General features: G+C 37.2%; 1 protein-coding gene across 4 annotated transcripts in view; it reads right to left on the bottom strand.

Moving 5' to 3' along the window:
- LDAH (lipid droplet associated hydrolase) overlaps positions 1-12,899 on the bottom strand; it is an 82,167-nt gene that overhangs the window by 44,446 nt on the left and 24,822 nt on the right. For all 4 annotated transcript variants that reach the window (XR_012059175.1, XM_006197147.4, XM_072938152.1 and 1 more), the window contains exon 4: positions 9,849-10,018. Coding sequence is in view for 3 of the 4 variants with exons in the window: in XM_006197147.4 (XP_006197209.1) it covers positions 9,849-10,018 (170 nt within the window). In the remaining variant the exon portion in view is untranslated. The remainder of the gene's footprint in view (positions 1-9,848; positions 10,019-12,899) is intronic.

Here is a 12,899-nt window from a genome sequence, read left to right as displayed (position 1 = left end):
GCTTTTGGAAAGCTTGAGTTGGTGGTTCTCAAACTAGAGCATGCAACACAGTCGCCTGCAGCACTTGTTAAAACACTGATTGGTGGGTCTCAGCCCTAGAGATTAAGATTCTGTAGGTCTGGGTGGGGCCCAATAATTTGCATTTCTAACAAGATCCCAAGTGATGCTGATATGGCTTTCAGAACTACTGGCTCAGATATTTGAATCAGTGCCTTGTGTCATCAATTATATTTTACTCACAACTACTCCTGGGCCAGGAAGAAGTGATAAAATGTGTTTAGGCAGTAAGTGTAAGGCTTTCTCTGGATAGTAGCCACTTCACTTCATTTGCCCTGCATGTCCCTTTAAACACATCTCACTAACTCCCAATATATATATAAAAGACCTTTGAGAGGATGGGGGGAATTTTTCATATCTGACAGTATATCATGGATACACAAATATTAAAACAGCTCAATATTTAAAACTGAGAAGTGTACAGAAATTCTCAGATGAAATGCATTAAATAAAGTACTAAGTATTAACATGCATGAAGAATGTTCTATTATAAACCTCTGTTTTCACTTTCTTGCAGCTTTCCAAAAAATTAGCCCTTTGTGGTGAAATTTTCCATGCTTGATTTCAGCCCAAAGGTGATTTTTTTTGCAAAGTTTGAAAAAAATATATTAAATAGTTTTTGAGTTATGAAAAGATGAAAAAAGCCCACACAATTTTTTCCACTTTGAAAGCAATTTCAGGATCTTTTTTTAATATGCAGATAACTAAAAAATGGCTGAAGTTGAAAAACTGAAACTTTCCATGTGTCCAACTTTCAGCAAGGTTGTCCCTGGGTAATTCAGAAAAGATAATGTGTGTGTGCACCCACATAAACAGATAAACATATATATTTAAACGCGTAAGTGATTAGAAAAATAGCATTTCATCATATTCAATACAAACCTTCCTCAGAGTTGGGATTTGTTTTCTGAAATGGAGAGTCTTTCACAAACCAGAGTAGTTGTTGACCGCCTGACCCCTGTGGATTTTCACATACAGGCTTTCACTACTGGGTCATGCAGATACAACCCTAGAACTACTGTGCACTGTGTCTGCAGAACCCTCCAGTTCCCTTCATATTCTAGCTCCCTTCTGCCCCAGCTCAGTTCTAGGGCTCTGATTTCACTTGAGTTTAATTTCTGCTCTTGGTCCACGCCTCACTACCAACTCTCTTGATCTTCTATGCTCCAGAGACTCAGACATGTTCTCGTTTCTCCCGATTCTCTCCGATCTCCCCGGAAAGCATTCACCCACTTCCCGCTAAAACCGTCCTTGTGTATTTGAAGAACACAAGTACTAAAGAAATAACAGTAGAAAGTTTAGGTCAAATAGGTTTTGATGGTTTGTCAAAGTAACTTACTCTAATTATTTATAATCATAACCTTCCTAACTAACTCACCTGAAGACTGATGATGGAAAAGGTAGAGAACAGAACACAGTCCTAGTTCTGCCATTTACTACCTAACTGACGTATGGAAAAGACATACACTCTTTGGAACTTCAATCTCCTTATCTGTAAAATGGGAAAAATTAGGTTGTTAAATGACCTTATTAATGTGAACATGTTTTGTAAATTTCAAACGAATGTTGGGTATAACTATTAATAATGATAATGACCTTAATTTTTAACTGTTTCAGGTTTCTGGACTGAAATGAAGAATCAAGTATAAGCACATGTATTAAATAAAGAACCAAGCAAAAGGCATAAAAACACTTTTGCAAGAATGTGAAAATTAAGAAAAATCCAATTTTCCTGCTTTTCAAGTGTGTAGGCTTAACAAAGAGAAAGAAATGTGCTCCAGCAAATGTTCCTATTTCTCTTTCATTTTAAACATCACTTCTTGGATGGTCTATTCCTCTCAGCATATGCTAAATTCTCTCCCATTTGTAGTAAAAAAAAAAAAATGTTCCCTTGACCAGCTTCTTCTTTAAGTTATCATCTTGTCTTCTCTCCTAACTTCTTGCAACTTCCTTCTCCCATTATTTCACTAGAAATGTTCTCTTCCAGGTGATCAATGACCTTCTGACTACTAATACCAGAAGCTTAAGTTCTCCTTCCCTTCAATAGTTCTTACACTCAACTCCTTTGCCTTATTCCAGTGATCTGCTACTACTTAACATACCATCCCCAAACTTACGGTTTAAAACCACAATGATTATTCTTTCTGATTCTGTGGGACAGGAATTCAAACAGGGCTCAGCTAGACTTCTGCTCCATATGGCATTGGCTTGGGTCACTCACTCAGCTGCATTCAGTAGCAGATGGGATAGGCTGGAAAGTCCAAGAAAGCTTCACTTACGTCTGATGCCTCATGATCCTCCTATGTGGCCAGGCTGGGCTTTCTCACAGCGTGGTGGTCTCAGGGCTGCTACACTTCTAATCTGGTAGCTGGCTCCCAGGAGGGGGAAAATGGAAGCCTCCTTAATATCTGGGCTTGGAACTACCACAACATTACCTCCACTGTATCCCATTGGTGAAACCAAGTCACATGCCCAGCCCAAATTCAAAGGGGAGAGGAAAGAGACTTCAGGTCTTAAGAGAGGAATGGTAAAGAATCTGTGACCATCTTTAATCTGCCACATATCTATGCCTTTCTAGACATTCTCCTTTTTCTTCTCTTTGCTTCTGTGGTATAATCTAGTCTAGGTTAATGATTTTCCATTTTTTTACCTTGATCCACAATAAGAGACACATTTTACACTGTAATAAAGGATATCAATACACACTTATAAAAAGTGAAATAAAAGTTCTACAACATATAACTCTATAATAATAAAATATACTCTAATATTTTCTATTTTACTCTGGTTTTTTAAATTTTTTTTTATTGTTTACAGACACAAGCTTCCCTTCTCTGAGGAGGACTGTACTACTCCACTATTGGCAGACTTGGTCAAGTGACTTGCTCTGCCTAACGCGGTATAAGGAGTGACAAATGTCACTTCCAGGCAGAGGTTTTAAAATACACTGTATGGTTCACTATTTCCTTTTTATTCTCTGTCGTGAGACTGGAATATTCCAGCTACTCCATCAACCTGGATTCTGGAATAACACTGCATAGAGAGAACTATACGAGAACTATACTATGCCTCTAAAGGACTCATAAACAACAAAAAAATCTTTGTTGTTAAAAGCCCCTGACACGTGCTACCATGGCATAGTCTACCATATCTTGATTAATCCATTAGTTGCAACCCACTGAACTGAATTAAGGATCCACTAATAGACTGCAGCCAATAGTTTGGAAAATTATTATATCTTTGGCCTTTTTCTCTGCTTTCTCCTTTTCATCCTCCTTTCCGCCAAATGAAGTCATTCCCCTAATATACATCCATGACCTGTTTCTTTTCTCTTCATTTCCCTGGGCAAATCCTATACACTGTCTTCATTAATTCTCACTTGGACTAGCAAACCTGCCTATCACTCGGTTGTTCACTTTTTACTCTATACTCTCTCCATTTCATTTTCCTTTTCACTGAGATATTAATTTACCTGATGCATGACTATCATTATCACAGATCCTTCAGTCGCTTCTTGCTGTCCAGAAAATAGTCCAAACTTTATTGCCCCTCTACTCCATCAACCTAAGTTTTCGCATCCCACTGCTCTCTACACGCACACTATGCTGCATCTGAATCAGACCATCCACTGCTCTCTTCAGCTGTCCAGTGATAAAAACAATTTCCCTTTTTTTCATACATTTCTCTACTGCTTAGAATGCATATAAGCCCCCCTCTCCGCAAAAAAACCATCACATTCTGTTTTTAAATACTGACTCATCTTTCCTCTGTTCAAATACCAGCTCTTCCATGATACTTTTTTTTTTTTTTTTGGATCTTCCCAGTTAGAAATCACCTCTTTTTTCAAACACTCAGAGCCTCACACTACTCCTCACTTTGCCTTCTGTTTCTTATACTTATCCAGGGACAGGATTCTGACAACAGTTACTTTGACAAATGAATCATCTCTTATTCTTCCCCCACCTCCAGATTATCTCAGCTGGTAAACACAACTTAGTGATGTTATATAAATGTTTCTCACAGGCATGTCTAAGTTTGACTGTAGACACACAGGTTCATCAGAATGGTGTAAGTACATCACAGTCTCAAGAATCTTACTATTTCCAGAATATCTGAATTAATTTTTTTCCTAAAATTACTCCTGAATCAACATATACATGATCTAATACGTTATTTTGACTCTTTCGTAAAGTTTTTGAGCTTCTCAGCTATACTTTTGGTGTGTTTGGTGTGTTTTGAGTATCTACAAAACCACTGGGGATCCCAAAAGAAACAAAAGAAAAAAAGTTATTTTGTAATTGCTGAGAGCAATAAAATAAATTCCATTTACTTAATTTTGTCAATTTTACTCTTGTATCTTCATTTAAGATGTGTTCATTCTTACTTGAGACAAAATTCTAACACAGTTATCTGTTTTCTCTGTTCGAAGCAAATGAGTAGCAACAAAGAGTAAGCAGGGAAGAGAAAAGGCACCTAACACTGAGGGAGGAGATAAAAAAAAAAAACTTTAAAGAAACAGATATGAGAATTCTTTTTTAAAAAAGCACTATCATCTAAGAAATTTCAGGACACAGGCAAAAATCCCTGTTATTTTACTGTAGTAAATAACAATATTAAAATGATGTCCTTGAATCATTAGGAAAAAATTCTTCCATAATCAATGTGCATTGTTGGAGAAGGCAGATAAGTAAAAAACATATTTTAGACAAATTTTTACCCAACTGAATAAGTAGTCTAGGGCTTAAAGGAGTGAGTTTAAGTGATCTGGAAATTTCATTTAGAGAGAAGGTATTTTTGCCAACCAGACAGACAAAGGAAACTCTATGTTATTGTGCATTTTCCCCAAGGAAGGCCAAATAATATAAAAAATTTAGTTTTGAAGGATCTGATACCCCTGGAAGGGGAGGAAGTGTTATCATTAAATGCTGTATAAATTCTTAGAGGAAAATGAAAGTTAGATTACTTGAATTTCGCTTCATGACTCAGTACAGAACCCAGTTAAGAACTGAGGGCTTTCAACTCCTAACTTTGAACTTAAAGCAAACAATTTACTGGTAAAATCAGATGGCACATTTAAACATACAGAGGATTGATGCTGAGGTAGACAGATAGTGGGGGTAAGATGATTACTTTTTTGTTTCCGTGTCACCCCTTTCTGCCCCCAAATGCTAGAGCAGTATTCATTGGGTCTTCTGCTCCAAGAGCTGCAATGTAATGAGTTGCATGAAGCTAGCTGTATATATTCCAGAAACGAACCATGCTATCTGAGGCTCGGCTCTGCCATCAACCAAAGCTTCAAAGAACCATCAGGTATCTTCTTAGACTCTCTTTATACCCACAGTTAATATAACCATACCCCACTCCTAGATTCAGACAGTGCCGAGGCTGAATCCTGGCAAGGCCCTTTTCAATCAGTTCCTACCTTTAAAGCTAAAGATGGGACTAGACTATCTTTAAAGGTCTTATGAATCTGAAATTGTGTTTATTATTTTAAGTCACAACAGTACTATTTAACAATCTCTCAATTATTATTTTCTCAAGCTTTTAAAAAAATCCTTCACTCTGGACATTACTGTCAAAATATATGAGTATTTTCTATAAATCTTTATAACAAATTTGCTTAAAGAAAAAAGTTTTAATAATAGATTTTTAAAAAGACAATTATTTCATTTAGTACATTAAAACAGGTCAGACAATATGTCTAAAATATGCAATAAGTCTCTTAAAATGATTTTAAGACCAAAGTTTCCTATAATTAGTTACAAAAATATTATAACGAATTGAACCAAAATAAAGCCAAATAAACCAGCTACTAAACTACACATATGTCCTCAAAATCTTATGGGAGTCAAATATTCCAGTAAAAATAACAGAAGAGATGGAAACACAAGTTTCTTATTATCACACTTCATATGTTATAAAACATAACAGTTAACTTATTTTTGGCAAAATGATTAGGGATTGCAACATTCTGGCTAACACAACTTATTTGATTGTCAAATGCATCTTAAATGGAGCGTGTCATGCTAACTTCAGGCATGTAGGCACTGTGCCGTCTTAGAGTAGCCCAGAGACACTGAAATTTCAACACTTCAGCAGGGATCACACCACCAATACTAAGTGGGCCAGGTGTTTAAAGAGGGGTCGGGGCAGGGGGTGTACCTCAACAATGTAGTTAATTGAAACCAGATAAAGTTTTTGAATAATAAAAAACAATCATACAGATGTTCAGCCTCCTCCCCGGGTGACCTTTATGGACAATTTATTGCATGCGTTATTTTCTAGAGTACGCCCTTTTTAAGGAAACAGTTTCTCATGTCTCTCTGAAAACTCTATAACTACAGTATGAGTTATGTCTCCACCAACAGACTAGGTTAAGCTCATGTTTCATCTGCCTTTTGCCTTTTCACCACTGTTTCTGCAAGGGCAAGAACACCTGAAAGCAGAGCACTAATTAGAAAGTTATAAAGCTGAGGAAGCTGTAAGAAGCTACACTAACCTTAAGATGTAGTGTACTTCTTTCCCAACAGACACTGTGAACGCAAGCCAAAAAAGAGAGATGGGTTCAAAACAAATGTGTTGAACAACTGTTTTAAAATATGCGTTAGAGAAATTATACATTACATTAAGAATGGATGTGGAGCAAACAAACAAAAACCAAAAGGGAAGACCTGTGATTAAGTTAACAAACTGTGACGAATTCAGAAATGGGTATTTTTCCCCTATGTTTATAGAATAGTGTATTTGTCAGGGTTCTTAAAACAGAATCCATGTATACATAAATATGGATATAGATAAAAGAACATTTATTACAGGAATTGGCTCACACAATTATGGAGGCCAAGAAGTTCCAAAATATGCCATCTGTAAGCTGGGAACCAGGAAAGCCAGTTGTATCATTCAGTCTGAGCTCCAGGACCTGAGAACTAGGGGAAAAGATGAGGCTGAAGGCGTGAGAAACTGGAACTCCAATGTCTGAGAGCAGAAGATGGCTATCTCAGCTCAAGAAAAGAGAGAGAAAGAATTCACCCTTCCTGGAAGTTTCTGTTGTATTTGGGCCCTCAACAGATTTGATGATGCCCACCCACAATGGTGAAGGCAGATCTTTATTTACTCAGTCTAATTCAAATGCTAATTTCCTCCAGAAACAGACATACTCACAGACACACTCAAATGTTTCACCAGCTATCTGAGTATCCCTTAGCCTAATCAAGTTGACATGTAAAATTACCATCACAAATAATAATAATAATATTGTTATTTCAAATATGCAAGTACTTTAAAAACTGTTCTTAGAGCTTTTAAAACATCTGGAACAACTAATAACAAAAAATTGTATTTCATATCAGTTTGCTATATTTTATTTGACAGGACCAAGTCACTTCCTGTACCAGGAAATAAATTCAGTATTTTAATTTATACACCCCCCCCCACTACACATCTACATGCTTGATGGTAGGTATGTCACAGAGGTGAAATCCTAACTGTAGAAGTGGTGGGGTAGGTAGCTTCTGGCATGGCCCCCAGTGATCCTCACCTTCTAATATTCATGCTCTAGTGTAATCTGCTCTCCATGAGTGTGGGCTGGACCTAGTGATTTATTTCTAACATACAGAATACTATAAAAGTAATGAGCAATTGGGTGACAATCTGTGACTTCCATCTTGCCAGCAGACTCTTTCTCTGGCTCTTCCACCCTACTTGCTCTGATGGGGCAAGTGAGAAAGGCCCACATTCTAAGGAATTGAGAGTCGCCTCCATCCAACTGCCAGTGATGAACCAAGGCCCTCAGTCCAATCACCCTTAAGGGAGAGAACTTGGAAGCAGATCCTTCTCCATTCAAATCTTCAAATGAGACCATAGGCCTAAAAGACACTTTGATTACAGCCTTGTGAGAGATCCTGAACCAGAGGACCTAGTTAAGTTGTGGTCAGATCCCAGATCCACAGAAACTGTGAGAGAATAAACGTGCATAGTTTTATACTGCTAAGTTTTGAGGTAACTTGGTTATACAGCTCTAGATTACTAATACAATAGTTAATCTAAAAACTGAGCCAGTGATTCCACTGTCATTTCCATTATAGTAATAAATAAAGCCAATACTTAAATGGAACTTTTAAGTTCTAGGTACCAATCTTAATTCTTTATATAATTCCTCACAAAAAATCCTTTGAAGAATATATTCTATCCCCATTTTACAGAAAGGGGAAACAAAGGTACAGAAAGACTCAGTAACTTGTCCAAGATCACAGAGACAAAAGATGACAGCAAGTATTTGAACCTAGGTGCCTTGGCTATAGGGTGAAGATTTACAGCAACCATGCAAAGAGGACTGCTAGGACTGGATGCTATGAAGACAGTAGCATCACAACATGGTACTAGAGGAGATTTAGAGGCCCAGCAGACGTTAGAAGCCATGCAAAATGCTAAAAACAAAAGGAAAGCTTGATTTCTGATTAAGAATGCCTTATCAAGGGGGAAAAAAAAACAGAGTAGATGCAATAATACAGTGAATGGAATGCAATTTAGAATTTATTGAATTATACTTAGAAATGAAAAATACATTTTCTTATATCCAATATGAGAAATTAACAGCCTCCATTTGGTGTTAAAAACCACACCCAGGGAGGCTACAGTTGTACTTCTCCCAAAGGCAATTGTAAGTAAGAAGTGTGTCAAGCTGGTAGGAAAAGGAGCGAATTCCTAGTGGGCTCCAGTGAAGATATTTTATCACATGGAGTAAGAAAAGTCAATATCCTAGGATAGGGAGAGTTCAGGAAGGAATCACTTCCTATCTTGCATTTAGATCACCAGGTTAAATAGCACTCCTTCATGCTCCCACACCGTCTACTAACATAAGATGGTCGTTATCACACCTATGGGTTAGTCTGTCTCCTCCATTAGACTTCAGCCTTTCTTTCCTCAAAGACTAATATTTTATTCACTGGGATGTCTTTAAAACACAGCACAAGGACTGATACATGGCAAGTGCTTAATAAAAGTTTTTTGAACAGAGAAATAATTTATGTTGTGAACTGCATTCATTTAATGGGTCATTTCAATGGTACATGTCAGTGAAAATATGAGGTTTCATTTTGTTTTGAAGTGTTTTATAGTTCACTAGCTTTCCTGGCATTTTAAATAGATCTTAATGTCCCTAGTGTCTCATTTAATATCTGGCATATAGTGGCACCCCATAAGTATTTGTGAATGAATGAATGAGTGTTTTCAAAAGACCGTCAGGTTATAGAACAGAAAAGAATTCAAACTTAAGACTAAAGATTTAGTGTTCTTTAAGAACAGATGTTTGCCTATCAACAGTGGTGATGATGATAAATTTTCTTCCTTTTGAAAGGAGGCATGAATATTTGCATAATTCTCTCCCCAGACAAGATTCTTGACTAGGTCTAAGTTGATGTCTGCTCTTAAATATTCCTTTATAAAAGACAGCAATTTATATGTAATTTAAGAACTCCAGATAACCCTAGATTAAAAGGCATTTGTTCCAATACAATACTGTAAATTAACTCTACCTCAATTTTTAGAAAAGGGTTGTTTGGAAAACTCCTACCTCCTTCAGCATTATTTTTTGAAACATTATGGGAACTGCATGAACATACTCTCACCCAGGCCCACAGAAACATGAAGTTATCCTTATGGATGGCTACCAAATATCCCTCTTTGTGTTCTATTCATCAGTTAAATAAGAGACAATACAGCAAAGGAAATCTGAGAGGATTTGTGCAAGTGCACAATCAAGCACCTACAGTTACCTCCAGAGGCATACTTACTGGGAGCTCAGGGGCATGCTTCAAAATTTGAAGGGAAATATAGCAGCCTATTGAATGGCCAATGACCACCAGCTTCATTTCCTTTGGCACGTGAGTTCTCAGGAAAGCTAGTTTGTGTTCTACTTGACCCTGGAGTCCATAGATGTCCTTAATTTCTTGAGCATTTGGATCTAAAAGCAAAAACATAAGTATGTTTTCATAAGTGAAAGTTATCTCTTCACTGGGAAAAATACCTTAAAAAAAAAAACCAATAGCAATTGCAGTAATTATCATTTACTGAAAGCCTACAAGGTACTCGCCACAGTGCTGGTACTTCATTTAAAGTGTATTGATCAATCTTCACAACAACCGCGGAAAGGAAGTATTCTTACCTTCATCTTATAGAGGAAAATTCCAAAAGGCTCATAGACATTAGGTGATGGACTGGCAATAACACAAGTGGGACAGGTGAGGTTGAAATCCAGGTCTCTCTGTCTTCAAAACTCATGAACCCTCAACTATTTCATGAAGTACTGTTACTTTAGGCCAATGGTTCTCAAACCTGAGCAAGAATCAGAATTCCCTGGAGAGCTTGTTAAAACACTGATGGCTAGGCCCAGTACCAGAGTCTCTGAGTCAGTAGGTCTGGGTTGACGCCTGAAAATCTGCAGTTCCAAGTTTCCAGGAGATGCTGTTACTGCTGGTCTCAGGACTGCACATTGATAAACACTGGTTAGCCTAAGTTGTAGGATTAATGGACAATCAAAGATAATCCAAGACACTCCTTCAGTATTTTACATAATCTTTGTTTGTTTGCTTGTTTGTTTGTTTAAAGAAGTCAAGACTGAAAGATGCAGGCAGAAACGTTTTAAACCGTTCCATTTAACCAGCACAGTCCTGACCTAAAATATCCTTTTTCCTTTCACAAATGAACCATCTTCTAGATTCTTCGAGATCTAATTAAAACTTTATCTGGCTAATCTTTAAGAAAAATGGAGCCTTCTTTTGTGCTTAACCAGTACTCAGTTCTTACTACAGCACTTTATTACACTTGTATTACTGTCTGTTTATTTCCTCTCTTAGACTGTGAGCTCCCTGAAGGCAAAGTCCATTTTTTCCATCTGTTGTTGAATGAAAATATGAATTGACTAGACAATCTCTGAGGATGCCGCCAGCTTAATTCTATGAATATAGAAAACTTGAACAGATTTCCCCCATGAACATATACACAACCTCAAAGACAGGGTGTAATACTTCAAAACATCACAAGGTAGTCCACTGCTTTCTAAAAATGGAGTCATTGGAATACTAAATTTTTTGCCTTCATGACTCCTGCAAAGTTCCGATGCAAACTGTAAAGAACCACAATGTGGCTCATTCAAAATGCACCCAAAACTCATTCTGAAGGACTGCTCTTCAGTTTTTTCTGTACATGCTGTTTTTTTTTTTTTTTCCTTCCTTCAGTGCTCAGCTCCCCCTTGTTAATCTGGCTAACTCCTCTTCATCCTTCCAACTCTCAACAAGTGTTACCTCCTCTGAGAAGCCTTTCTATGATTCAGTGGATGAGGGGTAAAGTAGCCTTCCTTGCAGTTTCCACAGCATCCCATGTTTATCTCACCACACTGCTCCTAATTCACTCCTACTTTATAATTCTAAAGGTTATTTCAAAAGGATGTATAATCAGTTACAAAGCAGTTCTTTGAGGAACTAAGTAAACATCAGTTATGTTTCATCTACTTGTTCAAATTGACTGATCCAGTTATTAAAATTTTGTCAACTCTGGATCAAAATATTATGCATCCTTTACAGCTTCAGGACAGAGGTAAATCTGATAACTATTTCTTTCTTCCATTTCACATTAACTAAACGGACCACTCTGCAAGAAAACAGTGACTAGTTGACCCACGGTAGTCTTGAAAATACAGGTACAAATACAATATACTCCCTCATCTTCAAGGAACTCACAGACTAATAAGAGGAACAGAAATAGATAAGAACACTACTACAAAACATTAAAGTATGTCTCAAGCATTTCCTTGAGAAAATAAGAGGGTTTTATTGGATAACAATAGAAACATAATGTCCCTTTGGGTTCATAAAAGTGTGCCTTTCTCCAAGTAACTGAGAGATATCTGAAAAACCTTGTTTATAGGATTATTTTAACTAATTTTAACTGCATATTTGAATATAATCATAATGGTTTAAATTTCACAATATATATTTTAACAACACATACACATGTATATTTATGTAGCTCTGCACTGGATATAAACACATAAGTTCTACTGCATACTGCCACACAAGCAATATTTACAAGTCACTGATGACCACAGAACTAACAAGACCAGGGACTAGTGCTACACGAGCCTTCTGCTAGGACTGAGTCTGCAGACAGGAACTCTCTTAATCTTACGTTAGAATTTTCTCAACTAGTAAAGTCTTCCATCTCGCCCCCATCATTGTTCCAAAGCTACAGCTTAAAAATAACTTTAATTAAACAACTTACATGTGGGGATTAAAAGGCTAAAATTAGCACTTCATATTTTAAAGAACGCTTTGAACAAGAGGAATATATAGTTTACTCTTCAGGTCAAGTTTTTAAACACAAACCAAAAATCATGTGTTGTTTAGCATGACATGCATGTAACTAAAAAGGGAAATGAAATTTACTCGAACTTCATGAGAGTAGACCACAAAGGCATAAAAGTGTGAGGTATAATTTTGGATATTGTGATGAGTTCCATGCCTGTTTGTGGTTATGTGGTTATGGGAGAGGAGGAACAAATAAGGTTAGACAGGAATGTTCAGACTAGATCAAGCAGGACCCTGAACATCACCAAGTGACTCCACCGTGTGAGCAGTGAGAAGATACCAAAGGCTCTCAAAGGGAGGGGCAACGATCCCTGTGTGTTACAGGACGGGAGCTGCAATGCCATTCTCCCTCCTCCTGCTGTGCTTCCGACTTCTGTCTTCTCTGAGAGCCTAACGATTTGTTTGATTCTTAGCTTCTTTCCTTGCTCTACCCTTTCGTTTTCTGCTTCTTCCCGCCCACTGAGAGACTTGTTCATTTAT

The sequence above is a fragment of the Vicugna pacos genome, chromosome 15, assembly GCF_048564905.1.
Source record: "Vicugna pacos chromosome 15, VicPac4, whole genome shotgun sequence".
NCBI lineage: Eukaryota > Metazoa > Chordata > Mammalia > Artiodactyla > Camelidae > Vicugna > Vicugna pacos.
The sequence above is the reverse complement of the archived record's forward strand: the minus strand, read 5'-3'. Positions and strand labels throughout refer to the sequence as shown.